The 25,596-nt window shown below is 45.1% G+C and overlaps 1 protein-coding gene across 2 annotated transcripts in view; it reads left to right on the top strand.

The window, feature by feature from the left end:
- The window catches only part of dock3 (dedicator of cytokinesis 3), a 427,692-nt gene that overhangs the window by 368,024 nt on the left and 34,072 nt on the right, over positions 1-25,596 (top strand). For both annotated transcript variants that reach the window (XM_042324863.1, XM_042324864.1), the window contains exons 21-31: positions 213-313; positions 5,520-5,601; positions 6,452-6,622; positions 11,169-11,361; positions 11,818-11,945; positions 12,575-12,679; positions 13,464-13,562; positions 14,443-14,537; positions 15,908-15,983; positions 18,190-18,290; positions 21,720-21,778. In XM_042324863.1, coding sequence (XP_042180797.1) covers positions 213-313; positions 5,520-5,601; positions 6,452-6,622; positions 11,169-11,361; positions 11,818-11,945; positions 12,575-12,679; positions 13,464-13,562; positions 14,443-14,537; positions 15,908-15,983; positions 18,190-18,290; positions 21,720-21,778 — 1,210 coding nt within the window. The remainder of the gene's footprint in view (positions 1-212; positions 314-5,519; positions 5,602-6,451; positions 6,623-11,168; positions 11,362-11,817; positions 11,946-12,574; positions 12,680-13,463; positions 13,563-14,442; positions 14,538-15,907; positions 15,984-18,189; positions 18,291-21,719; positions 21,779-25,596) is intronic.

A 25,596-nucleotide genomic window follows, 5' to 3' on the forward strand; every position in this document is an offset into this window, starting at 1 on the left:
TTTTTCTCCCTCTCTCTCTTTCTCTCCCTCTCTATCTCCCTCTCTCTCTTTCTTTCCCTCTCTCTCTTTCTCTCCCTCTCTGTCTTTCTCTCCCTCTCTCTCGCCATCTCCCCGACACTCTCATTCTCTCTCCCCCCTCACCTCTCGCTCTCTCTATCTTTCTGAATATCTCTCTTTCTCCTCTCTCTCTCCCTCTCTCTCTCTCTCCTCAGGTGTTCATCATTAATCTGCTCAGGGACAGCAAGTACTATCACTTCCGTCCCGTCATGGACACTTACATCCAGAAGCACTTTGCTGGAGCGCTGGCGTACAAGTGAGTTCCTGTTAGTCGTACAACAGACATGACACTGCTGAGGCTAACGTGGTTGAACTTGTCACAGCTGAGCCTCAGCTGGTTATTTGCTGATCAAGATCACACCTTTGTTGTAGCTGGTTTTTCTCTTCAAATTAAGTTAATTTATCTCCTCATCCTTCGATGTGTATGTAGTGGTTTATCATTGATCTAAAGATAATGTAGATGTGCCATTCTCAGAGAGCTTCAACATTTGTATTTATTATGGATCCCCATTAGTTCCTGCCAAAGCAGCAGCTACTCTTCCTGGGGTTTATTATGGATCCCCATTAGTTCCTGCCAAAGCAGCAGCTACTCTTCCTGGGGTTTATTATGGATCCCCATTAGTTCCTGCCAAAGCAGCAGCTACTCTTCCTGGGGTTTATTATGGATCCCCTTTAGTTCCTGCCAAAGCAGCAGCTACTCTTCCTGGGCTCCAGGTATATTTTTTTCTGTTTTTTTAATCTAATTTTACTGCTTGCATCAGTTACTTGATGTGGAATAGAGTTCCATGTAGTCATGGCTCTATGTAGTACTGTGCGCCTCCCATAGTCTGTTCTGGACTTGGGGACTTTGAAGAGACCTCTGGTGGCATGTCTTGTGGGGTATGAATGGGTGTCTGAGCTGTGTGATAGTAGTTTAAACAGACAGCTCAGTACATTCAACATGTCAATACCTCTCATAAATACAAGTAGTGATGAAGTCAATCTCCCCTCCACTTTGAGCCATGAGAGATTGACATGCATTAATATTAGCTCTCTGTGTACATCCAAGGGCCAGCCGTGCAGCTCTGTTCTGGGCCAAATGCAATTTTCCTAAGTCCCTTTTTTGTGGCTTCTGACCAAATGACTGAACAGTAGTCCAGGTGTGACAAAACTAGGGCCTGTAGGACCTGCCTTGTTGATAGAAGGTAGAGCAGCACTTTATTAGCTACTGTTGTATCAATATGTTTTGACCATGACAGTTTTACAATCCAGGGTTACTCCAAGTAGTTTAGTCACCTCCAATGTCCACTTTATTTATTTCAATGTTTAGTTGAGGTTTAGTGAATGATTTGTTCCAAATACAAAGTTTTTAGTGTTAGTTCTAAATATTTCGAACTTAATCCTTGCCACCCACTCTGAAACTAACTGCAGCTCTTTGTTAAGTGTTGCAGTCATTTCAGTCGCAGTAGTAGCTGACATGTATAGTGTTGAGTCATCCACATACATAGACACACTGGCTTTACTCAAAGCCAGTGGCATGTTATTAGTAAAGATTGAAAAAAGTAAGGGGCCTAGACATCTGCCCTGGGGAATTCCTGATTCTACCTGGATTATGTTGGAGAGGCTTCCATTAAAGAACACCCTCTGTGTTCTGTTAGACAGGTAACTCTTCATCAAATCAAATCAAATCAAATTTTATTTGTCACATACACATGGTTAGCAGATGTTAATGCGAGTGTAGCGAAATGCTTGTGCTTCTAGTTCCGACAATGCAGTAATAACCAACAAGTAATCTAACTAACAATTCCAAAACTACTGTCTTATACACAGTGTAAGGGGATAAAGAATATGTACATAAGGATATATGAATGAGTGATGGTACAGAGCAGCATAGGCAAGATACAGTAGATGGTATCGGGTACAGTATATACATATGAGATGAGTATGTAAACAAAGTGGCATAGTTAAAGTGGCTAGTGATACATGTATTACATAAGGATGCAGTCGATGATATAGAGTACAGTATATACGTATGCATATGAGATGAATAATGTAGGGTAAGTAACATTATATAGGGTAGCATTGTTTAAAGTGGCTAGTGATATATTTACATCATTTCCCATCAATTCCCATTATTAAAGTGGCTGGAGTTGAGTCAGTGTCAGTGTGTTGGCAGCAGCCACTCAATGTTAGTGGTGGCTGTTTAACAGTCTGATGGCCTTGAGATAGAAGCTGTTTTTCAGTCTCTTGGTCCCAGCTTTGATGCACCTGTACTGACCTCACCTTCTGGATGATAACGGGGTGAACAGGCAGTGGCTCGGGTGGTTGATGTCCTTGATGATCTTTATGGCCTTCCTGTAGCATCGGGTGGTGTAGGTGTCCTGGAGGGCAGGTAGTTTGCCCCCGGTGATGCGTTGTGCAGACCTCACTACCCTCTGGAGAGCCTTACGGTTGAGGGCGGAGCAGTTGCCGTACCAGGCGGTGATACAGCCTGCCAGGATGCTCTCGATTGTGCATCTGTAGAAGTTTGTGAGTGCTTTTGGTGACAAGCCGAATTTCTTCAGCCTCCTGAGGTTGAAGAGGCGCTGCTGCGCCTTCTTCACGATGCTGTCTGTGTGAGTGGACCAATTCAGTTTGTCTGTGATGTGTATGCCGAGGAACTTAAAACTTGCTACCCTCTCCACTTCTGTTCCATCGATGTGGACAGGGGGTGTTCCCTCTGCTGTTTCCTGAAGTCCACAATCATCTCCTTAGTTTTGTTGACGTTGAGTGTGAGGTTATTTTCCTGACACCACACTCCGAGGGCCCTCACCTCCTCCCTGTAGGCCGTCTCGTCGTTGTTGGTAATCAAGCCTACCACTGTTGTGTCGTCCGCAAACTTGATGATTGAGTTGGAGGCGTGCGTGGCCACGCAGTCGTGGGTGAACAGGGAGTACAGGAGAGGGCTCAGAACGCACCCTTGTGGGGCCCCAGTGTTGAGGATCAGCGGGGAGGAGATGTTGTTGCCTACCCTCACCACCTGGGGCGGCCCGTCAGGAAGTCCAGTACCCAGTTGCACAGGGCGGGGTCGAGACCCAGGGTCTCGAGCTTGATGACGAGCTTGGAGGGTACTATGGTGTTGAATGCCGAGCTGTAGTCAATGAACAGCATTCTCACATAGGTATTCCTCTTGTCCAGATGGGTTAGGGCAGTGTGCAGTGTGGTTGAGATTGCATCGTCTGTGGACCTATTTGGGCGGTAAGCAAATTGGAGTGGGTCTAGGGTGTCAGGTAGGGTGGAGGTGATATGGTCCTTGACTAGTCTCTCAAAGCACTTCATGATGACGGATGTGAGTGCTACGGGGCGGTAGTCGTTTAGCTCAGTTACCTTAGCTTTCTTGGGAACAGGAACAATGGTGGCCCTCTTGAAGCATGTGGGAACAGCAGACTGGTATAGGGATTATATTGTCATCCACAATATAGCAGGGGATGTAAAGCCATAACAAGTTTTTCCACCAGCAGACTATGATCAATAATGTCAAAAACCGCACTGAAGTCTAACAAAACAGCCTCCACAATATTTTTATCATCAATTTCTCTCAGCCAATCATCAGTCATTTGTGTAAGTGCTATGCTTGTTGAATATCCGTCCCAAAAAGCATGCTAAAAGTTTGTTGTCAATTTGTTTACTGTAAAAAAGCTTTGTATCTGGTCAAACACTATTCTTTCCAAACCTTTACTAGGGGTTGGTAACAGGCTGATTGGTCGGCTGTTTGAGCCAGTAAAGGGGCTTTACTATTCTTAGGTAGCGGAAAGACTTTTGCTTCCCTCCAGGCCTGAGGGCACACACTTTCTAGTAGGCTTACATTGAAGATGTGGCAAATAGGAGTGGCAATATCGTCCACTATTATCCTCAGTAATTTTCCATCCAGATTGTCAGACCCCGGTGGCTTGTTGTTGTTGATGGACAACAATAGTTTGTTCACCTCTTCCACCATCACTTTACAGAATACAAAATATCAATGCTTGTTTTTCATAATTTGGTCAGATATACTTGGATGTGTATTGTCAGCGTTTGTTGCAGACATGTCATGAATAAGTTTACTCATCTTGCCAATGAAAAAATCACTAAAGTAGTTGGCAATATCAGTGGGCTTTGTGATGAATGAGCCATCAGATTCAATGCATGATGGAGCTGAGTTTGCCTTTTTTCTCAAAGTTTCATTTAAGGTGCTCCAAAGCTTTTCATTATCATTCTTTGGCATTTATCTTTGTTTCATAGCGTAGTGTCTTCTTCTTTTTATTCAGTTTAGTCAAGTAATTTCTCAATTTGCAGTATGTTTGCCAATCAGTTGTGCAGCCAGACTTATTTCCCATTCCTTTCGCCTCATCCTGCTCAACCATAACATTTTTCAATTCCTCATCAATCCACAGGGATTTAGCAGTTTTTATATTCATTTTCTAAATGGGTGCATGCTTATTCGTAATTGGAATAAGCAATTTCATAAATGTGTCAAGTGCAGCATCTGTTTGCTCCTCATTACACACCACAGACCAGCAAAACATCTTGCATGACCTCTTATAGACTATATTAGGGCCTTTGGAACGTTGGTTATCGTAGATATGGCTACTATATGTGATCACTACATCCAATGTATCTGGGTACTGCTTTCAAGCTAAGTAAAAAAATGTGATCAATACATGTTAATGATTTCATTCCTGTGCTGTTTAAAATTACCCTGGTATGTTGACTGATAACCTGAACCAGGTTGCAGGCACTAGTTACAGTTTGAGTGGGCAGCTTGATGAAAGCCAGTCAACATTTAAATAACCTGTAAAATATACCTAATTTCACACATGTTATCCAGATCCTGAATGTTACTTTTCTGAAGTCTCGCTTAAAGTGCATCATACATATAGTATTTACATGAAATCCCCATCAGTACTAAAAGAAGATCCTACCATTATCTGACCTATGTTGGTTGAAAGAGACACCTGTTAATTGAAATGCATTCCAGGTGTCTACCTCACGAATCTGGTGGAGAGAATGCCAAGAGTGTGCAAAGCTGTCCTCAAGGAAAAGAGTGGCTACTTTGAAGAATCTCAAATCTCAAATATATATTTTATTTGTTTAATATTTTTTTTAGTTACTACATGATTCGGTGTGGCAGGGTAGCCTAGTGGTTAGAGCATTGGACTAATAACTGAAAGGTTGCAAGTTCAAATCCCCGAGCTGACAAGGTTCTGCCCCTGAACAGGCAGTTAACCCACAGTTAACTGTCATTGTAAATAAGAATTTGTTCTTAACTGACTTGCCTAGTAAAATAAAGGTTACAAATAAGTGTTATTTAATAGTTTTGACATCTTCACTATTTTTCCAGAATTCCAGGAAATAGTAAAAAAAAAGATTTAAAAAAAACCTGGAATAAGTAGGTGTGTCCGAACTTTTGACTGATAGCGCATGTTGTGATGAATGGTCTTTCCTTTGTTGTGTGTCCCATCCAGAGAGTTGATCCGCTGTCTGAAGTGGTACATGGACCGTTCTGCAGAAGTGGTGAAGCAGGACCACATCCAGGAGGCCATGAGGGTAGGAGAACATGCTCCACTGGAAGTTGTCCCGTTGTCCCTTTGTCCTTTTGACCAGAGACACGGGGTGATGGGGGGAGGGGGCTGAAAATTTCCTTGACCATGTCTGTGACCTGACCAGGGAAGACAAAAACCCTGGGCCTTTGTTAAATAAAATACAAGGCTCAACATTATTTTTTCCCTGGTCAGAAATATGCTGGTCAGAAAACAATCATTACATTCAAAATACCTGAACAGTAAAGTTTAAATTGAATGTGTTTAGGAGACTACTCAGTAAGCTAGCTGAATAAACTATGAATAAAGTTTAATCATATCAAATATGCCACGATGCAATGTAAAAGTGCTCCTTGTAAATCATATATTGTATCTGCATTAATCCGAATTATTTAAAAAAAACGGATGACAGTCTGCACCACCATTCTGTCCTTAGAAAGCATGTCTGGTTACATCCATGTCCCATGGGTCTGTCTGTTTATCTGTCTCTGTCTCTGCGATGGTCCTCCTCAATCCTTTATGTCTGAAAAAACTATCACAGTTGACTGAAAATAAATACGATTTTTTTTTTTTTTTCAAAAATATCACACCTTTCAAAGGTTTCTATGTCGTTGTTTCCCCTCCTCTTAATGTATGATAAAAAAAAATCGTGGTAGACTGAAACCCCACCAGGTTTTTAGCACTTATCTTAATCAAATGAATTGTTTTCTACATTTAAGAAGGTAATGTCTTTACATGATGTTTACAGAACCTTGATTTCCAGTTTTCACAAGTGAGCAAGACTTGAAAAGTATAGCAATGTGAGACTAACATCTCTATGCCCTCGTCTCCTCTCCGCCCTCCCCCTCATACCCCAGGCTCTGGAGTACCTGTTGAAGTTCATTATCCAGTCTCGGATCCTGTACTCCCGTGCTACCTGTGGTATGGAGGAAGAACAGTTCAGAGCCAGCATCCAAGAGCTCTTCCAGTCCATCCGCTTTGTCCTCAGTCTGGACAGCCGCAGCTCTGAGACACTCATCTTCACACAGGTTAGAGATCTACATACGCACACACACACACACACACAAACATAAAGTAGGCTAGCCTAATAGTAGCCTAGCAGTAGTCTAGCCTAGCAGTAGCCTAGCATAGCAGTAGCCTAGCAAGAGCCTAGCATTAGCCTAGCATAGTAGTAGCCTAGCATAGCAGTAGCATATCAATAGCCTAGCCTAGCAGTAGCCCAGCCTAGCAGTGGGTCAATGTTGATTAGACTCTCACCATGGTGCAGTTTTCATTACGATCTTCATTCCTGACATCAAGATATCTTAGATACTGTATGTGTGTAACTCTGTCTTTAATCTCTTTTGAAGGCTGTGTAGAGAATGACTGACTTTTTAGTCACCTACTTCCAGACTTCAACCAAGTCAACATTGATTAATTATTCCCACCAGGGAGTGAAGAGACTAGCTACTGTGTGCGGACGTTGTATTGTTGGCATAATCCTCATCTATCCCATCATTACATCAGTTATATCGCTTAACTCTCTTTTCAGCTCTGAAGCTGTCAAATGTTGTTTTTCAAATCTAACTACAGTAGTTAGTATCTCTTTGCTACTTCAGTTACTTTACAATCTATAGTTTGTAATGTCATCTTTTTGCTTAGTTTAATGTAAATTAAATTAATTAATTAATTAATTAACCTGTGCCACTATATTGTCTTCATTTGCCCCCCTTTGCCCACTTTTGCAACTTCCTTATGTACATGTTACCTCCTTATGTCGCCCTCCTCCGGGACCTTCCCTGTCCCCTGACTGTCCTGGTCAGACCCCTCAGGTCTCCCAGCCTGACTCTGGACAGGGACAGCCCCCCGGCCCCAACAGCTGCACTCAGGCCTGGAGCTCCAATGCTCCTCGCCCCTCTCCTCTCTCAGTAAGTAGCTACAGCCCTTCCAGTATTGGCCGTCCTCTGACAAATGTGTCCTCTGATCAATTCCGCCAGTTCACTCTGCCATGAAGCACTTCCCATACCGCCAAACGACCCCTTTTACAAACAACAGGAAATCCACCTACCACTTCTCAAATCACCAACCAACCCCCCTTTTCAAACAGGAAATCTACCTACCACCTCTCAAATCACCAACCCACCAACCAACCCCTTTTTACAAATTACTACTCAACCAACCCACTTATCTCCTCCTAAATTACCAATCAACCCATTTTTCTAACAGCAAGAAACTCAACCTCCCTACTAATCTGCCTACCTCCTCCCCAAATCACCACCCCTTCTGCAAACTACAAGAAATAAACAACCTACGTCTCGACCGACCCTCAACCATGTCACCAACCAATCCATAGCTGAAATGAAGCCTTACACATGTTTTTGGTTTGCTTCCTTTGTGTGATTGGTTTGTTATTAACCTTTCCAGTCTCCTACTGTTTCATCATCACGTTTGCTCTCCAACCATTCACCTACCTACAAATCTATCACGTCAATCACCTCAATCTGTGTTATGTAATGACTCTGTGTGATGACTCTGTGTGATGCCTGTCGTGCTTGTAGAAACATCCACACTACTTTCCCCAAGGACTGTCTCATTTGGACTGTAAGGCCATAGGTGATCCATGGTACCCAGTAGCTAAAGTATCAATAATACCATCTATGAATGGGGAAATCTCTAATCATTTCTGATAGGATCCCTCAATTTCAAACCTCCTAGGTACATGGCACATATGTCGGATCTTAACTTGATTACTCTTATGTTGTGGAGAACCTTCCTGTTGAGCCTCGTGAGAGGCAAAAAAAAATAGCAGATCTCTTTCTCTCGATGTGTGGGCAGTTGAGTCATTGGGATCAGGGCTTGCTATCTAAAATAATGTTATAGGGCTTGCTATCTAAAATAACGCTATAGGGCTTGCTATCTAAAATAACGCTATAGGGCTCGCTATTTAAAATAACGCTATAGGGCTCGCTATTTAAAATAACGCTATAGGGCTCGCTATTTAAAATAATGCTATAGGGCTCCAGACAGTACTAGTTCCTCCAGACAGTACTAGTTCCTCCAGACAGTACTAGTTCCTCCAGACAGTGCTGGTTCCTCCAGACAGTGCTGGTTCCTCCAGACAGTGCTAGTTCCTCCAGACAGTACTAGTTACTCCAGACAGTACTAGTTCCTCCAGACAGTACTAGTTCCTCCAGACAGTACAACCCTCAGAGAGTAACTACAACAGCACTAGTTCCTCCAGACAGTACTAGTTCCTCCAAACAGTACTAGTTCCTCCAGACAGGGGTAGTTGCTCCAGACTCTAGTTCCTCCAGAGTACAGTTCCTCCAGACAGCTACAGACAGAGTTCCTCCAGACAGTAACTAGACAGTACTAGTTCAGACAGTACTAGTTAGTTCCTCCAGACAGTACTAGTTCCTCCAGGCAGTACAGCACACAGAGAGTAACTCCAGACAGTACTAGTTCCTGTGTGTGTGTGGTTCCTCCAGTGTGTGTGTGTGTGTATGTGTGTGTGTGTGTGTGTGTGTGTGTGTGTGTGTGTGTGTGTGTGTGTGTGTGTGTGTGTGTGTGTGTGTGTGAGCGCTAAGGTGTGGAGAATCAGAGCAGGTGGTCAGTCCAGTTCAAGTGTTCGGCAGTCTGATGGCTTGTAGATACCAACTAGGCTCAGATGTTCTATCAAACCTCATACTCCGATACCGTCTGCCCGACGGTAAGGGAGAGAACAGCTTGTGGCTGGGGTGTGTGGGGTCCTTGATGATGCTGCAGGCCTTCCTCAGGTACCGTTTCAAGTAAATGTCCTGGATGGGTGGGTGCACGGCCTCAGTGATGTACAGGGCCGTCTTCACCACCCTCTGGCCCCTGCAGGATGCTCTCGATGGTGCATTCTGTATTATTTGGAAAGGACCCGAGGAGTCATGCTGAATTTCTTCAGCCGCCTTAGGAAGTAGACTCTGTTGCGCCCCTCTTGACAAGAGTGGTGGTGGTGTTGTTGGTTCAAGTCAAGTCATCGGTGATGTGGACACAGAGGAACTTAAAATGTGTGACTCTTTCTAATGCAGTCCCGTTGATGTGGATCAGGACATGTTCCCTCCTCTGCTTCCTGAAGTCAACAATCAACTCCTTTGTTTTGATCACGTTAAGAGGGGAGGTTGTTGTCATGACACCACACTATCAGTTCGATTACCTACTCCCTATAGGCTGACTCGTCGTTGCTGGTTATCAGGCCAACATCTGGGGTGTCGTCAGCGAACTTGATGATGGAGGTGGTCTTGTGCAAAGCCAAGTGGTGAACAGGGAGCAGCAGAGGACTGAGGACACTGTGTTATCAAGATTCAGTGTGGAGGAGGTGTTGTTGCCAATCCTCAAAGCCTGTGGTCTGCCCATCAGGAAGTCCAGGATCCAGTAGCAGAGGATGGTGTCCAGACCCAGGGCTCTGAGCTTGGTGTCCAGACCCAGGGCTCTGAGCTTGGTGTCCAGACCCAGGGCTCTGAGCTTGGTGTCCAGACCCAGGGCTCTGAGCTTGGTGTCCAGACCCTGGGGCTCTGAGCTTGGTGTCCAGACCCAGGGCTCTGAGCTTGGTGTCCAGACCCTAGGGCTCTGAGCTTGGTGTCCAGACCCTGGGGCTCTGAGCTTGGTGTCCAGACCCTGGGGCTCTGAGCTTGGTGTCCAGACCCTGGGGCTCTGAGCTTGGTGTCCAGACCCTGGGGCTCTGAGCTTGGTGTCCAGACCCTGGGGCTCTGAGCTTGGTGTCCAGACCCAGGGCTCTGAGCTTGGTGTCCAGACCCTGGGGCTCTGAGCTTGGTGTCAAGACCCTGGGGCTCTGAGCTTGGTGTCCAGACCCTGGGGCTCTGAGCTTGGTGTCCTGACCCTGGGGCTCTGAGCTTGGTGTCCAGACCCTGGGGCTCTGAGCTTGGTGTCCTGACCCTGGGGCTCTGAGCTTGGTGTCCAGACCCTGGGGCTCTGAGCTTGGTGATGAGCTTGGAGGGAACAATAGTGTTAAACACTGAACTGTAGTCAATGAATAGCGATTGGACATTAGCCATCAGAGTACTAGGAAGAGGAGGCCGTGTAGCCCGTCCTTTCAGCAACAGGTAAGTTCGCTGTGCTGGGAACAGAGGAGTGGATGTAGTATTCCTGATCTGGGAGGCTAAGAGATAAGTGTGTAGCTTCTGATTCACGATGCAGAAGTTGTCGTAGGTCGTAGGAAATTATTGCACGAACATTCTGACCAAACAAAGTATTATTTAACAAAGAAATTACCATTTAAAAAAAAGCTAAGTCGAGCCGAAACCTGGAAGACGCGTGTGTACCCTCCTCGGGGACACCATTTTATCAATTCCAGCTGCACCTGTAGTATTTACATATCTATTCAAATCCTCCTGGTGCAGGATTATTTTCCTCCAGTGACTAAATGGGTCATATTAAGATCCGACATCTGTAGTTCCTTCACAGGCCTGACAGTCTGTTTCACACCACCCCAAATCACCCACACCACACTCCCGAGCCGTCGGTCCAGTGTGGAGTATGGAACTGGTCACTCTGGCCCCCTCTCTCATCTCTCTCTCACCCTCCCTCGGTTTCTCCCCAACCCCCCAGGCGGCGCTCCTGAACTCATTCCCGGCCATATTTGATGAACTGCTTCAGATGTTTACAGTCCAGGAAGTGGCAGAGTTCGTACGGGGCACGCTGGGCAGCATGCCTAGCACCGTACACATCGGACAGTCCATGGACGTGGTCAAACTGCAGTCCATCGCTCGCACCGTCGACAGCCGTCTCTTCTCTTTCCCAGGTATTTAGCACTTGGATGACATTATGAGTTATGACCACTTTGACGCTTTACAGCAGTTTTTGTGTTTGGGGTTTCGGAGTTTACGATATTTCCAATAGCACTAATATTACAATATGTAAGTAGATATGAGATCCACATGGAGGTGAATGGATGACATACTCATATTATCATTAACTGTTGTATTGGTCAGTTGTAGGTAAATGCTCTAAAACTTTCTCTCTCCCTCTCTGCTTCCCTATCTCTCTCTCTCTCTCTCTCTCTCTCTCTCTCTCTGTCTCTTTCTCTCTCTCTGTCTCTTTCTCTCTCTCTGTCTCTCTCTCTCTCTCTCTCTCTCTGTCTCTCTCACTCTCTCACTCTCTCTCACTCTCTCTCTCTCGCTCTCTCTCTCTCTGCATCCCCCTCTCTCTCCTCTGCTTCTCTCTCTGCTCCCCCCCCCTCTCCCTCTTTGTATCTCAGAGTCTCGTAGGATCCTGCTTCCCGTGGTCCTGCATCACATCCACCTCCACCTGAGACAGCAGAAAGAGCTGCTCATCTGTTCTGGCATCCTCAGCAGTATCTTCTCCATCATCAAGACCAGCTCTCTGGTAAACTATCTCTAGTCTCTATCTTCTCCATCATCAAGACCAGCTCTCTGGTAAACTATTCTAGGCTCTATCTTCTCCATCATCAAGACCAGCTGGTAAACTATTCTAGTCTCTATCTTCTCCATCATCAAGACCAGCTCTCTGGTAAACTATTCTAGTCTCTATCTTCTCCATCATCAAGACCAGCTCTCTGGTAAACTATTCTAGGCTCTATCTTCTCCATCATCAAGACCAGCTCTCTGGTAAACTATTCTAGGCTCTATCTTCTCCATCATCAAGACCAGCTCTCTGGTAAACTATTCTAGGCTCTATCTTCTCCATCATCAAGACCAGCTCTCTGGTAAACTATTCTAGGCTCTATCTTCTCCATCATCAAGACCAGCTCTCTGGTAAACTATTCTAGACTCTATCTTCTCCATCATCAAGACCAGCTCTCTGGTAAACTATTCTAGGCGCTATCTTCTCCATCATCAAGACCAGCTGGTAAACTATTCTAGGCTCTATCTTCTCCATCATCAAGACCAGCTGGTAAACTCTAGTCCGTACCATACAAACAGAGCAGGTAGATTTACACAGCCTACCATACCGATATATTCATGTATTTTCTATGTATTCATATCTCCCCCTAGGACACCCCGGTGCAGGAGGACATAGAGATGATGGTCGAGTCTCTCCTGGATGTGCTACTCCAGACCCTGCTGGCCATCATGAGCAAGTCTCAGTCCCAGGAGGCGGTAAGAGGCCATCGCTGCCCACAGTGCACGGCTGAGATCACTGTTAGTAACTAACAATCTGCTTCTACTATCTACGTCATCCTTTCCTTGTCATCTCCCATCCTTAGCTCAAGGGACAGGCAGTACTCCGTCTTGGCAGACGTTGGAGGAACCTAAGTCCCTGGTTTTCATCCTCATCCCTCTCTCCATCTGTCACTCCACCCCTCCAACACTCCTGTCCCTGCATCTCTCTCTCTCTCTCTCTCTCTCTCCATCTCTCTCTCTCTCTCTCTCTCTCTCCATCTCTCTCCTCCTCTCACCCTACACCTCCAACACACCTGTCCCTGCATGTTTCTCTCCCTCTCTCCTTCATCCTGTTGTCTCCCTTGTCAGTTGGAGATTTTTATATATTTTCAATCTGAGTTTAATTATTTTTGGAAGAATATAGTCATATGTTTTCACAATAATATACTGTAGTCAAATTAAAGATATGCTTTCAGCAAGGCCCAAAATGTTTAATCTTAAATGTATTTGTTTGATATCAATGGCCAGTTTTGAAACAGTTTGATAAACTTAACAATGTTCGGAACCCAGGAACCACAGTTGAATGTATTAACTAAAATAAACTAATTCAAACTAACTTACTGTACTGTCTGCTTTGAATCAAACCCCTATCCAATCATGTCTCTCATCTTCATTATCCTTACCCCCCCCCTTCTTCCCACCTGTGTTTTGATTGGTCATCGGGTGGCTCACGGGGCACTGTGATTGGCTGACATGCGTGTGCCTGTGCTCTCATTGGCAGGGAGAGTATGTGTCCTGCCTCCTATCTCTGCTGCGTCAGATGTCTGAAATCCATTTCCAACATCTGCTGGACAACTTCCAGAGCAAAGAGGAGCTGAAGGTGACACACACGTTTATAGATTTTGTGTTACAGCATTAAAATGGGTGAATTTAAAATGTCACTGGCCTACACACAATACACCCTCATGTCAAAGTGAAATGATGTTTTCAGACATTTTTACAAATCAAACCAAGAGACTGAGCGTTTCCACTCCCAGACTGAGCGTTTCCACTGTGAGACTGAAAGTTTCCACTTGAGACTGAACGTTTCCACTCCCAGACTGAACGTTTCCACTGTGAGACTGAAAGTTTCCACTCCCAGACTGAACGTTTCCACTCTGAGACTGAACGTTTCCACTCTGAGACTTCCACTCCCAGACTGAACGTTTCTTCTCTGAGACTGAACGTTCCACTGTGAGACTCTGAGACTGAACGTTTCTTCTCTGAGACTGAGCGGTTCCACTCTGAGACTGAGAACAGTAAATGACTGTAATACAATCCCTCAACAGAAACGAAGGTCACCAAATGACAGGGATTAACGGTACATATACTAGACCTGCTGGTTACGTATGTAATGGGGAATTTATTTAAAAATATATATATAAACAATGAAACAATGAATAATGGAAGAGTTGGTGGGAGACAGTGGAGTACATTCTGGAGAGCTGAGCTGATCTCCAGAATCCACTCATCGTACTCCGTGTCATGAGCCTTAGGCAGACTGGTATCCAGGCGATGACAGGTTGCTTTTGGTATGCAAATGATACGGCGCCAGCTTTCATAACACCCACCAGACGTGAGAGTCATTGATAAACCTGACACACATATTACTGATAGAATATGGCCCACATACAACTAAAATAATATTGCAAATTATTATAGACAGATTATCATACTGTTCTCCCTCTCTCTGTCTCTCTTTTTCTCTCTTTCCCTCTCAGGAGTTCCTGTTGAAGATCTTTTGTGTGTTTCGTAACCTGATGAAGCTCAGTGTCTTTCCCCGGGACTGGAACGTGATGAGGCTGCTGACCAGCAAGTATGTTGTCCTGAACACACACACACACACACACATTGACACACCTCCATCCATCCCCCTTTTATAGACACACCTCTATCATCCCCCTTTTAAATACACACCTCTATCATCCCCCTTTTATATACACCCCTCCATCCATCCCCTTTTATAGACACACCTCTATCATCCCCCTTTTATATACACACCTCTATCATCCCCCTTTTATAGACACACCTCTATCATCCCCCTTTAAATACACACCTTTCAAATACACACCTCTATCATCCCCCACACCTTTCATCCCATATACACACCCCCATCCATCCCCTTTTATAGACACACCTCCATCCATCCCCCATCCATTTTTTATAGACACACCTCCATCCATCCCCCCTTTTATTGACACACCTCCATCCATCCCCCCATTTTTTATTGACACACCTCCATCCATCCCCTCCATTTTTTATTGACACACCTCCATCCATCCCCCTTTTATTGACACACCTCCATCCATCCCCCTTTTATTGACACACCTCCATCATCCCCCTTTTATTGACACACCTCCATCCATCCCCTTTTATTGACACACCTCCATCCATCCCCCTTTTATTGACACACCTATTGACACACCTCCATCCATCCCCCTTTTATTGACACACCTCCATCCATCCCCTTTTATTGACACACCTCCATCCATCCCCCTTTTATTGACACACCTCCATCCATCCCCCTTTTATTGACACACCTCCATCCATCCCCCTTTTATTGACACACCTCCATCCTTCCCCCTTTTATGTTTTTTCTCAGACAGGATGGAATAAAACATGTTCTTTAATCCTGGATGCTGACTTTAGACTGGTACCCAGGCTATGACTTTAGACTGGTACCCAGGCTATGACTTTAGACTGGTACCCAGGCTATGACTTTAGACTGGTACCCAGGCTATGACTTTAGACTGGTACCCAGGCTATGACTTTAGACTGGTACCCAGGCTATAACTTTAGACTGGTACCCAGGCTATGACTTTAGACTGGTACCCAGGCTATAACTTTAGACTGGTACCCAGGCTATGACTTTAGACTGGTACCCAGGCTACTGATACCAGGCTATAACTTTAGACTGGTACCCAGGCTATGACTTTAGACTGGTACCCAGGCTATGACTTTAGACTGGTACCCAGGCTATGACTTTAGACTGGTACCCAGGCTATGACTTTAGACTGGTACCCAGGCTATGACTTTAGACTGGTACCCAGGCTATGACTTTAGACTGGTACCCAGGCTATGGCTTTAGACTGGTACCCAGGCTATGGCTTTAGACTGGTACCCAGGCTATGACTTTAGACTGGTACCCAGGCTATGACTTTAGTATTGTTTTATTTCCCCCTCTAGCATCATAGTGACGACAGCCCAGTGTCTGTCCCCGGCTCTGAACAAAAACTTCACCGAAGCTGACTTTGATTTCAAGGTTTGTGATTTTGACAGAGTCACACACACACACACACACACACACACACAAATACACACACACAGCACACATAAAAGCGCAGGTATGCTCGCACGCACACACCATACAAGCAAGCATGCAAACACGCACACACACACATGCACACACACACATACACACCACACTCACTCACACACACAGCTTGCCTCCAACAGCTGTGTCTTTACTGCACCCTGCAGCTCAGTAGTAGCTCAGTACCCAGCAGGTGCTTTTAGAGGTCGGCTCTGTTTCAGATCGATTATTTTTTTCAAATAATCACGGTTTTCAATTATATTTGTAGACATTATGTGGGTTGAATGCTGTAACTACACAGACTAAAACAATACAAGTCCCATGATGGTAGTGACTGTCCATTACTGCTCATCACTTATTAGCCATCATTTATTCACATTACTTTAACAAAATATTTCAGTTGTTGTTGATATTACATTTGTTTTATTTGATAACTTTATTATTTTATTTTTAAGTCATCATGTCATCTCTATACAGCTGCTGTCTGCTGTCTGACAGAATCACTAAGTCATCATCTCATCTCTATAGAGCTGCTGTCTGACAGAATCACTAAGTCATCTCATCTCTATAGAGCTGCTGTCTGACAGAATCACTAAGTCATCATCTCATCTCATCTCTATAGAGCTGCTGTCTGACAGAATCACTAAGTCATCATCTCATCTCTATCGAGCTGCTGTCTGACAGAATCACTAAGTCATCATCTCATCTCTATAGAGCTGCTGCCTGCTGTCTGACAGAATCACTAAGTCATCTCATCTCTATAGAGCTGCTGTCTGACAGAATCACTAAGTCATCATCTCATCTCTATAGAGCTGCTGTCTGACAGAATCACTAAGTCATCATCTCATCTCTATAGAGCTGCTGTCTGACAGAATCACTATCTCTATAGTCATCATCATCATCTCTCTCTATAGAGCTGCTGACTGACAGAATCACTAAGTCATCATCTCATCTCTATAGAGCTGCTGTCTGACAGAATCACTAAGTCATCATCTCATCTCTATAGAGCTGCTGTCTGACAGAATCACTAAGTCATCATCTCATCTCTATAGAGCTGCTGTCTGACAGAATCACTAAGTCATCTCATCTCTATAGAGCTGCTGTCTGACAGAATCACTAAGTCATCATCTCATCTCTATAGAGCTGCTGTCTGACAGAATCACTAAGTCATCTCATCTCTATAGAGCTGCTGTCTGACAGAATCACTAAGTCATCATCTCATCTCATCTCTATAGAGCTGCTGTCTGACAGAAACACTAAGTCAACTCATCTCTATAGAGCTGCTGCCTGCTGTCTGACAGAATCACTAAGTCATCATCTCATCTCTATAGCGCTGCTGTCTGACAGAATCACTATAGTAGCAGTTGTTTAAAAAAATCCTGAAAAATAACCGACAGTTTGGTTAATCTCACAGCTCTCCTCCCCTCCTCTTCTTGCTCCTCCCCTGCTCTCCTTCCCTCTGCTCCTCTCCTTTCACCCTCTCCTCTCCCCTTCTCCTGTCCTCCTCATCCTTCTCTCCTCTCCTCCCCCTCTCCTGTCCTCCTCATCCTTCTCTCCTCTCCTCCCCCTCTACTCTCCTCCTCATCTCTCCTCTCCTCCCCCTCTACTCTCCTCCTCATCTCTTCTCTCCTCTCCTTCTCCTCTCCTCCTCATCCTTCTGTCCTCACCTCCCCCTCTACTCTCCTCCTCATCTCTCCTCTCTTCTCTTCTCCTCTCCCTCTTTCCTCCCTTGTAAAGGGTAAATTACATGATTAATGAATAAAGGTTGTTGCAGATGGAGAAAAGATCTACTCCCTAGTGTGGAAATAGTAAAGAAGGAATGCCTTGCTTGACTCAGAAACATCTACTAAACATGATTTCCATTTTTATTTAAAGGGATGTTAAGTGGATTGAACCAGCTGGTAAATAAATGATAGAATGTCGTAATTTGTAGATTACAGATCTGAATTTGATTCGGTAATGGATGGTAGAGTAGAAATGACATACCTCATAAAAACATAAACATTGTAAGTGAAAAGATTATTAAAATGTTGTGTGAATATAATACTTTAAAAAAATTTGACCTACAAATTGATGAACATTGTACATGTTTTGGTTCTTATTTAACTTGAACTTTTAATGCTAATTTATATGGTCTGTGTGTGTCTCTGTCTAGGTGTGGAACTCATACTTCAGTCTGGCTGTTCTCTACATCAACCAGCCCAGCCTACAATTAGAGAACACTACACCAGCCAAGAGGAAGAATGTGTTGGACAAGTAAGACTCCTCACAGAGTTGCTGCTCACTCACTAACATCATTTACTATTTTTGTCTGTACACAGCAGCAACAATGTTTGCTGAAAAGGAGCTACCTACAGTGTTTGTAAAGGAGGATGAACTTTAAGTCACTGACTCAAGATCTGGCTTGAAGGACCACTTTGTGGCTCTCAGGTAGCCCAAGGTTCAGGTAGCCCAGGGTTCAGGTTGCCCAGGGTACAGGTAGGGTTCCCCCAGGGTTAGCCCAGGTTCAGGTGCCCAAAGGTTCTGGATTTTCAGGTGAATGTAATTCATTGATTGGGTTCAGGTTGCCCAGGTCAGGTCAGGGTTAGTTGAACCCCAGGGTTCGGTTGCCCAGGGTACTAGCCCAGGGTTCCATTTAAATGTATTGCCCAGGGTTCAGGTAGCCCAGGAGGTTGCCCAGGGTACAGACTCATTTTCCCAGGGTTCAGGTAAGATGTTTAGGTTGCCAGTGATGTTGCCCAGGGTTCAGGTGCCCAGGGTTCAGGTTGCCCAGGGTTCAGGTTGCCCAGGGTTCAGGTTGCCCAGGGTACAGGTAGCCCAGGGTTCAGGTTGCCCAGGGTACAGGTAGCCCAGGGTTCCGGTTGCCCAAAGTTCTGGATTTTATGAATGTAATATTGATTGTGAGACAATGGTCATCACATTAGTTGAACCCCTTCGTTCAGACTAACGCCATTTAAATGTATCTGTCAACCATGATGAGCAAGACTCATTTTCTCTGAAAGATGTTTAATTTGACAGTGATGTTGAGAATGTCTGTCTGTCTCTCCCTCTATCTCCCTCTGTCTGTCTGTCTGTCTGTCTGTCTGTCTGTCTGTCTGTCTGTCTGTCTGTCTGTCTGTCTGTCTGTCTGTCTGTCTGTCTGTCTGTCTGTCTCCCTCTGTCTGTCTGTCTGTTCTGTCTGTTTGTCAGTGATCTGTCTGTCTGTCTGTCTGTCTGTCTGTCTGTCTGTCTGTCTGTCTGTCTGTCTGTCTGTCTGTCTGTCTGTCTGTCCTGTCTCCCTCTGTCTGTCTGTCTGTCTGTCTGTCTGTCTGTCTGTCTGTCTGTCTGTCTGTCTGTCTGTCTGTCTGTCTGTCTGTCTGTCTCTCCTCTATCTCCCTCTGTCTCCCTCTGTCTGTCTGTCTGTCTGTCTGTCTGTTTGTTTGACAGTGATGTCTGTCTGTCTGTCTCTCCCTGTCTCCCTCTGTCTGTCTGTCTGTCTGTCTGTTTAATTTGACAGTGATGTTGAGAATGTCTGTCTGTCTCTCCCTCTATCTCCCTCTGTCTGTCTGTCTGTCTGTCTGTCTGTCTGTTTAATTTGACAGTGATGTTGAGAATGTGAGAGTGATAGCAGGTTTATCAGACAAGACTTAGTGACCTACTTTCAGAAGCCATCAAAAGGTCTTTCCTTAATACCCCAGGATGTGTTATCTCTCTGTCCGTGCCGGTTCACACACTCCCTCTCTCCCTCTCTCTCTCTCTCTCTCCCTGTCTCTCTCTGTCTCTCTCTCTCTCTCTCCCTGTCTCTCTCTGTCTCTCTCTCTCTCTCTGTCTGTCTGTCTGTCTGTCTGTCTGTCTGTCTGTCTGTCTGTCTGTCTGTCTGTCTGTCTGTCTGTCTGTCTGTCTGTCTGTCTGTCTGTCTGTCTGTCTGTCTGTCTGTCTGTCTGTCTGTCTGTCTGTCTGTCTGTCTCTCTGTCTGTCTCTCTCTCTCTCTCTGTCTGTCTGTCTGTCTGTCTGTCTGACTCTCTCCCTCACTCACTCACTCACTCTCTCACTCCCTCACTCCCTCTCTCACTGTCTCTCTCCCTGTCTCTCTGTCTGTCTGTCTGTCTGTCTGTCTGTCTGTCTGTCTGTCTGTCTGTCTGTCTGTCTGTCTGTCTGTCTGTCTGTCTCTCTCTCTCTCTCTCTGTCTCTCTGTCTCTCTCTCTTTTTTTGTAGGGTTTGCTTAATTTTTCATAAGGAAATTACAAACTACAGAAGCCTTTTTTCAACTCAAATACACTACAAGTTTAAAATGACCTGATCAAATTAAGATCCTACATCTATATGGAGCTGTTTCCCATAGAGACACCAGAGTTACCTCCCAAATGGCACCCTATCGCCTTTATAGTGCGCTACTTTTGACCAAGGCCCATTTGGTCGTAGTGCACTAAACAAGGAATAGGGTGCCATTTTGGATGCAACACAGAACACCAGCTATCGGTCTTCCAACACTGTTGAGCTGTGCTGCGTGTAGAGTTTGGATCAACACTGGCCTTGCGTGCACCAGTCTGTAGGCTAGCCTGCCCGATGCCTGTCTGTGTTCAAAGCTTCCATAACACATTAGCTAGATAAGACGACTTGTATGTGTGATTATGTGTGTGTGTGTGTGTGTGTGTGCGTGTGTGTGTGTGTGTGTGTATTTTAAATGTGTTGGCCATGGCAGGGGGTCTCTCTATTTGCTGAGCCCATCCCAGGCAATAATCCCAACATGCTAAATCTAGGATTATCTTCTCCCACTTAGCCAGGGTTTAGTTGATTTCTGCACGCAGCACATCTCACTCTCTTTCTGTCTAATTGTCTTTCTCTCTTAACTTACTTCATTTTTTCCCTTTCTTTCCTTCTGTCTTGTGTTATTCCTTCCTGTTTGTCACGTTGCCTTGTTCACTTCCTGTTTGTCACGTTGCCTTGTTCACTTCCTGTTTGTCACGTTGCCTTGTTCACTTCCTGTTTCTCACGTTGCCTTGTTCACTTCCTGTTTCTCACGTTGCCTTGTTCACTTCCTGTTTCTCACGTTGCCTTGTTCACTTCCTGTTTCTCACGTTGCCTTGATCACTTCCTGTTTGTCACATTGCCTTGTTCACTTCCTGTTTCTCACGATGCCTTGTTCACTTCCTGTTTGTTCACTTCCTGTTTCTCACGTTGCCTTGTTCACTTCCTGTTTGTCACGTTGCCTTGTTCACTTCCTGTTTGTCACGTTGCCTTGTTCACTTCCTGTTTCTCACGTTGCCTTGTTCACTTCCTGTTTCTCACGTTGCCTTGTTCACTTCCTGTTTCTCACGTTGCCTTGATCACTTCCTGTTTGTCACATTGCCTTGTTCACTTCCTGTTTCTCACGATGCCTTGTTCACTTCCTGTTTCTCACGATGCCTTGTTCACTTCCTGTTTCTCACGTTGCCTTGTTCACTTCCTGTTTCTCACACACGTTATTTTAGAGGAGAGCGCTGTATGAGGCTTATGGTTTACTCCCCTCATGCTTGAAGCACACACTGTGTAGAATTCTGTAATTCTGTGATCATCGTGGAATGATTCTCTTCAATCTCAGTACATTTCCTCATCTGTTAACTGTGGGAATACCAATATCCTATAGATAGAATATCCAATACATGTCCACTGTGCCACAGCCAGAGATCTCTGTCTATAACTCTGTACCTGTTGTTTTGTTGCTAGGTATGGTGACATGAGGGTGATGATGGCCTACGAGCTCTTCAGCATGTGGCAGAACCTTGGTGAGTACCCACCATCATTCAGAACCTTGGTGAGTACCCACCATCATTCTGAGACTTAGTGAAATGTATATTTATTGGGTAGGGGGGGGTACCCACCATCATTCAGAGCCTTGGTGAGTACCCACCATCATTCTGAAACTTAGTGATATTTATTGGGTAGGGGGGGGTACCCACCACCATTCAGAGACTTGGTGACATTTATTGGGTAGGGGGTGTACCCACCATCATTCTGAAACTTAGTGACATTTATATTTATTGGATAGGGGGGTACCCACCGCCATTATGAACCTAGGTGAGTACCCACCATCATTCTGAAACTTAGTGATATTTATATTTATTGGGTAGGGGGGTACCCACTGCCATTATGAGTACCCACCATCATTCATTCAGAACCTTGGTGAGTACCCACCATCATTCAGAACCTTGGTGAGGACCCACCATCATTCAGAACCTTGGTGGGTACCCACCACCATTCAGAACCTTGGTGAGTACCCACCATCATTCAGAACCTTGGTGACATTTATATTTAATGGGTAGGGGGTACCCACCATCATTCTGAGACTTAGTGTCATTTATATTTATTGGGTGGGGGTGGTACCCACCATCATTCAGAGCCTTGGTGAGTACCCACCATCATTCTGAAACTTAGTGATATTTATTGGGTAGGTGGGGGGGGTACCCACCACCATTCAGAGACTTGGTGACATTTATTGGGTAGGGGGTACCCACCATCATTCTGAAACTTAGTGACATTTATATTTATTGGATAGGGGGGGGGTACCCACCGCCATTATGAACCTAGGTGAGTACCCACCATCATTCATTCAGAACCTTGGTGAGTACCCACCATCATTCAGAACCTTGGTGAGTACCCACCATCATTCAGAACCTTGGTGAGGACCCACCATCATTCAGAACCTTGGTGGGTACCCACCATCATTCAGAACCTTGGTGAGTACCCACCATCATTCAGAACCTTGGTGAGTACCCACCACCATTCAGAACCTTGGTGAGTACCCACCATCATTCAGAACCTTGGTGACATTTATATTTAATGGGTAGGGGGGGGTACCCACCATCATTCTGAGACTTAGTGACATTTATATTTATTGGGTAGGGGGGGGGGTACCCACCACCATTCAGAGACTTGGTGAGTACCCACCATCATTCTGAAACTTAGTGACATTTATATTTATTGGGTGGGGGGGGGTACCCACCTCCATTATGAACCTTGGTGAGTACCCACCATCATTCAGAACCCTGGTGAGTACCCAGCACCATTCAGAACCTTGGTGAGTACCCACCACCATTCAGAACCTTGGTGGGTACCCACCACCATTCAGAACCTTGGTGAGTACCCACCACCATTCAGAACCTTGGTGGGTACCCACCATCATTCAGAGCCTTGGTGAGTACCCACCATCATTCAGAGCCTTGGTGAGTACCCACCATCATTCCATCACTATGTATGTCTCCCTTTTATACACTACATGACTAAAAGTATGTGGACACCTGCTCGGCGAACATCTCATTCTAAAAATATTCAGCATTAATATGGAGTTGGTCCCCCCTTTGCTGCTATAACAGCCTCCACTCTTCTGGGAAGGCTTTCCACTAGATGTTGGAACATTGCTGCTATACCAGCCTCCACTCTTCTGGGAAGGCTTTCCACTAAATGTTGGAACATTGCTGTTATAACAGCCTCCACTCTTCTGGGAAGGCTTTCCACTAGATGTTGGAACATTGCTGCTATAACAGCCTCCACTCTTCTGGGAAGGCTTTCCACTAGATGTTGGAACATTGCTGCTATAACAGCCTCCACTCTTCTGGGAAGGCTTTCCACTAGATGTTGGAACATTGTTGCCAGGATATAAGGGCACAAGGCGAAACCCAGATGCAGACACGAGAGGCAGATGGTTTGAGTCTTTTATATTTATTAATAAACCAAAAGGAGTAGGCAAGAGAATGGTCGTGGACAGGCAAAAAGATCCAAACCAGATCAGAGTCCAGGAGGTACAGAGTGGCAGACAGGCTCGTGGTCAAGGCAGGCAGACTGGTCAGGCAGGCAGGTACAGAGTCCAGAAAACAGGCAAGGGTCAAAACCGGGAGGACTAGAAAAAGAGAATAGCATAGGCAGGAGAATGGGGAAAAAACACGCTGGTTGACTTGGAACGTACAAGAAGAACTGGTACAGAGAGACAGGAAACACAGGGATAAATACACTGTTACAGAGAGTCAGGAAACACAGGGATAAATACACTGTTACAGAGAGTCAGGAAACACAGGGATAAATACACTGTTACAGAGAGTCAGGAAACACAGGGATAAATACACTGGCACAGAGAGAAAGGAAACACAGGGATAAATACACTGGTACAGAGAGACAGGAAACACAGGGATAAATACACTGGTACAGAGAGACAGGAAACACAGGGATAAATACACTGTTACAGAGAGTCAGGAAACACAGGGATAAATACACTGTTACAGAGAGTCAAGAAACACAGGGATAAATACACTGGCACAGAGAGAAAGGAAACACAGGGATAAATACACTGGTACAGAGAGACAGGAAACACAGGGATAAATACACTGGCACAGAGAGACAGGAAACACAGGGATAAATACACTGGTACAGAGAGTCAGAAACACAGGGATAAATACACTGGTACAGAGAGACAGGAAACACAGGGATAAATACACTGTTACAGAGAGTCAAGAAACACAGGGATAAATACACTGGTACAGAGAGACAGGAAACACAGGGATAAATACACTGTTACAGAGAGACAGGAAACACAGGGATAAATACACTGTTACAGAGAGACAGGAAACACAGGGATAAATACACTGTTACAGAGAGAAGGAAACACAGGGATAAATACACTGTTACAGAGAGACAGGAAACACAGGGATAAATACACTGTTACAGAGAGACAGGAAACACAGGGATAAATACACTGTTACAGAGAGTCAGGAAACACAGGGATAAATACACTGGCACAGAGAGACAGGAAACACAGGGATAAATACACTGGTACAGAGAGACAGGAAACACAGGGATAAATACACTGTTACAGAGAGACAGGAAACACAGGGATAAATACACTGTTACAGAGAGACAGGAAACACAGGGATAAATACACTGTTACAGAGAGACAGGAAACACAGGGATAAATACACTGGCACAGAGAGACAGGAAACACAGGGATAAATACACTGGAACAGAGAGACAGGAAACAGGGATAAATACACTGGGGAAAATAAGCGACACCTGGAGGGGGTGGAGACAATCACAAGGACAGGTGAAACAGATCAGGGTGTGACAGGGGACTTGCTTCCATTCAGCCACAAGAGCATTAGGGAGGCACTGATGTTAGGCAATTAGGCCTGGCTCACAGTCGGCGTTCCAATTCCATCCAAAGGTGTTCGATGGGGTCAAGTTCGTCCACACCGATCTCGACAAACCATTTCTATATAGACCTTGCTTTGTGCTCGGGGCATTATCATGCTGAAACAGGAAAGGGCCTTCCCCAACGTCGGAAGCACAGATTCGTCTAGAATGTCATTGTATGCTGTAACGATAAGATTTCCCTTCACTAGAACTAAGGGGCCTAGCCTGAACCATGAAAAACAGCCCCATACCATTATTCGTCCTCCACCAAACTTTAAAGTTGCGAGTAGGCGTTCAGATTCATCCGTCGGACTGCAAGATGGTGAAGGTTGATTCATCACACCAGAGAACGCGTTTCCTCTGCTCCAGTCCAATGGCGGCGAGCTTTACACCACTCCAGCCAACGCTTGGAATTGTGCATGGT

The sequence above is a fragment of the Oncorhynchus tshawytscha genome, linkage group LG07, assembly GCF_018296145.1.
Source record: "Oncorhynchus tshawytscha isolate Ot180627B linkage group LG07, Otsh_v2.0, whole genome shotgun sequence".
NCBI lineage: Eukaryota > Metazoa > Chordata > Actinopteri > Salmoniformes > Salmonidae > Oncorhynchus > Oncorhynchus tshawytscha.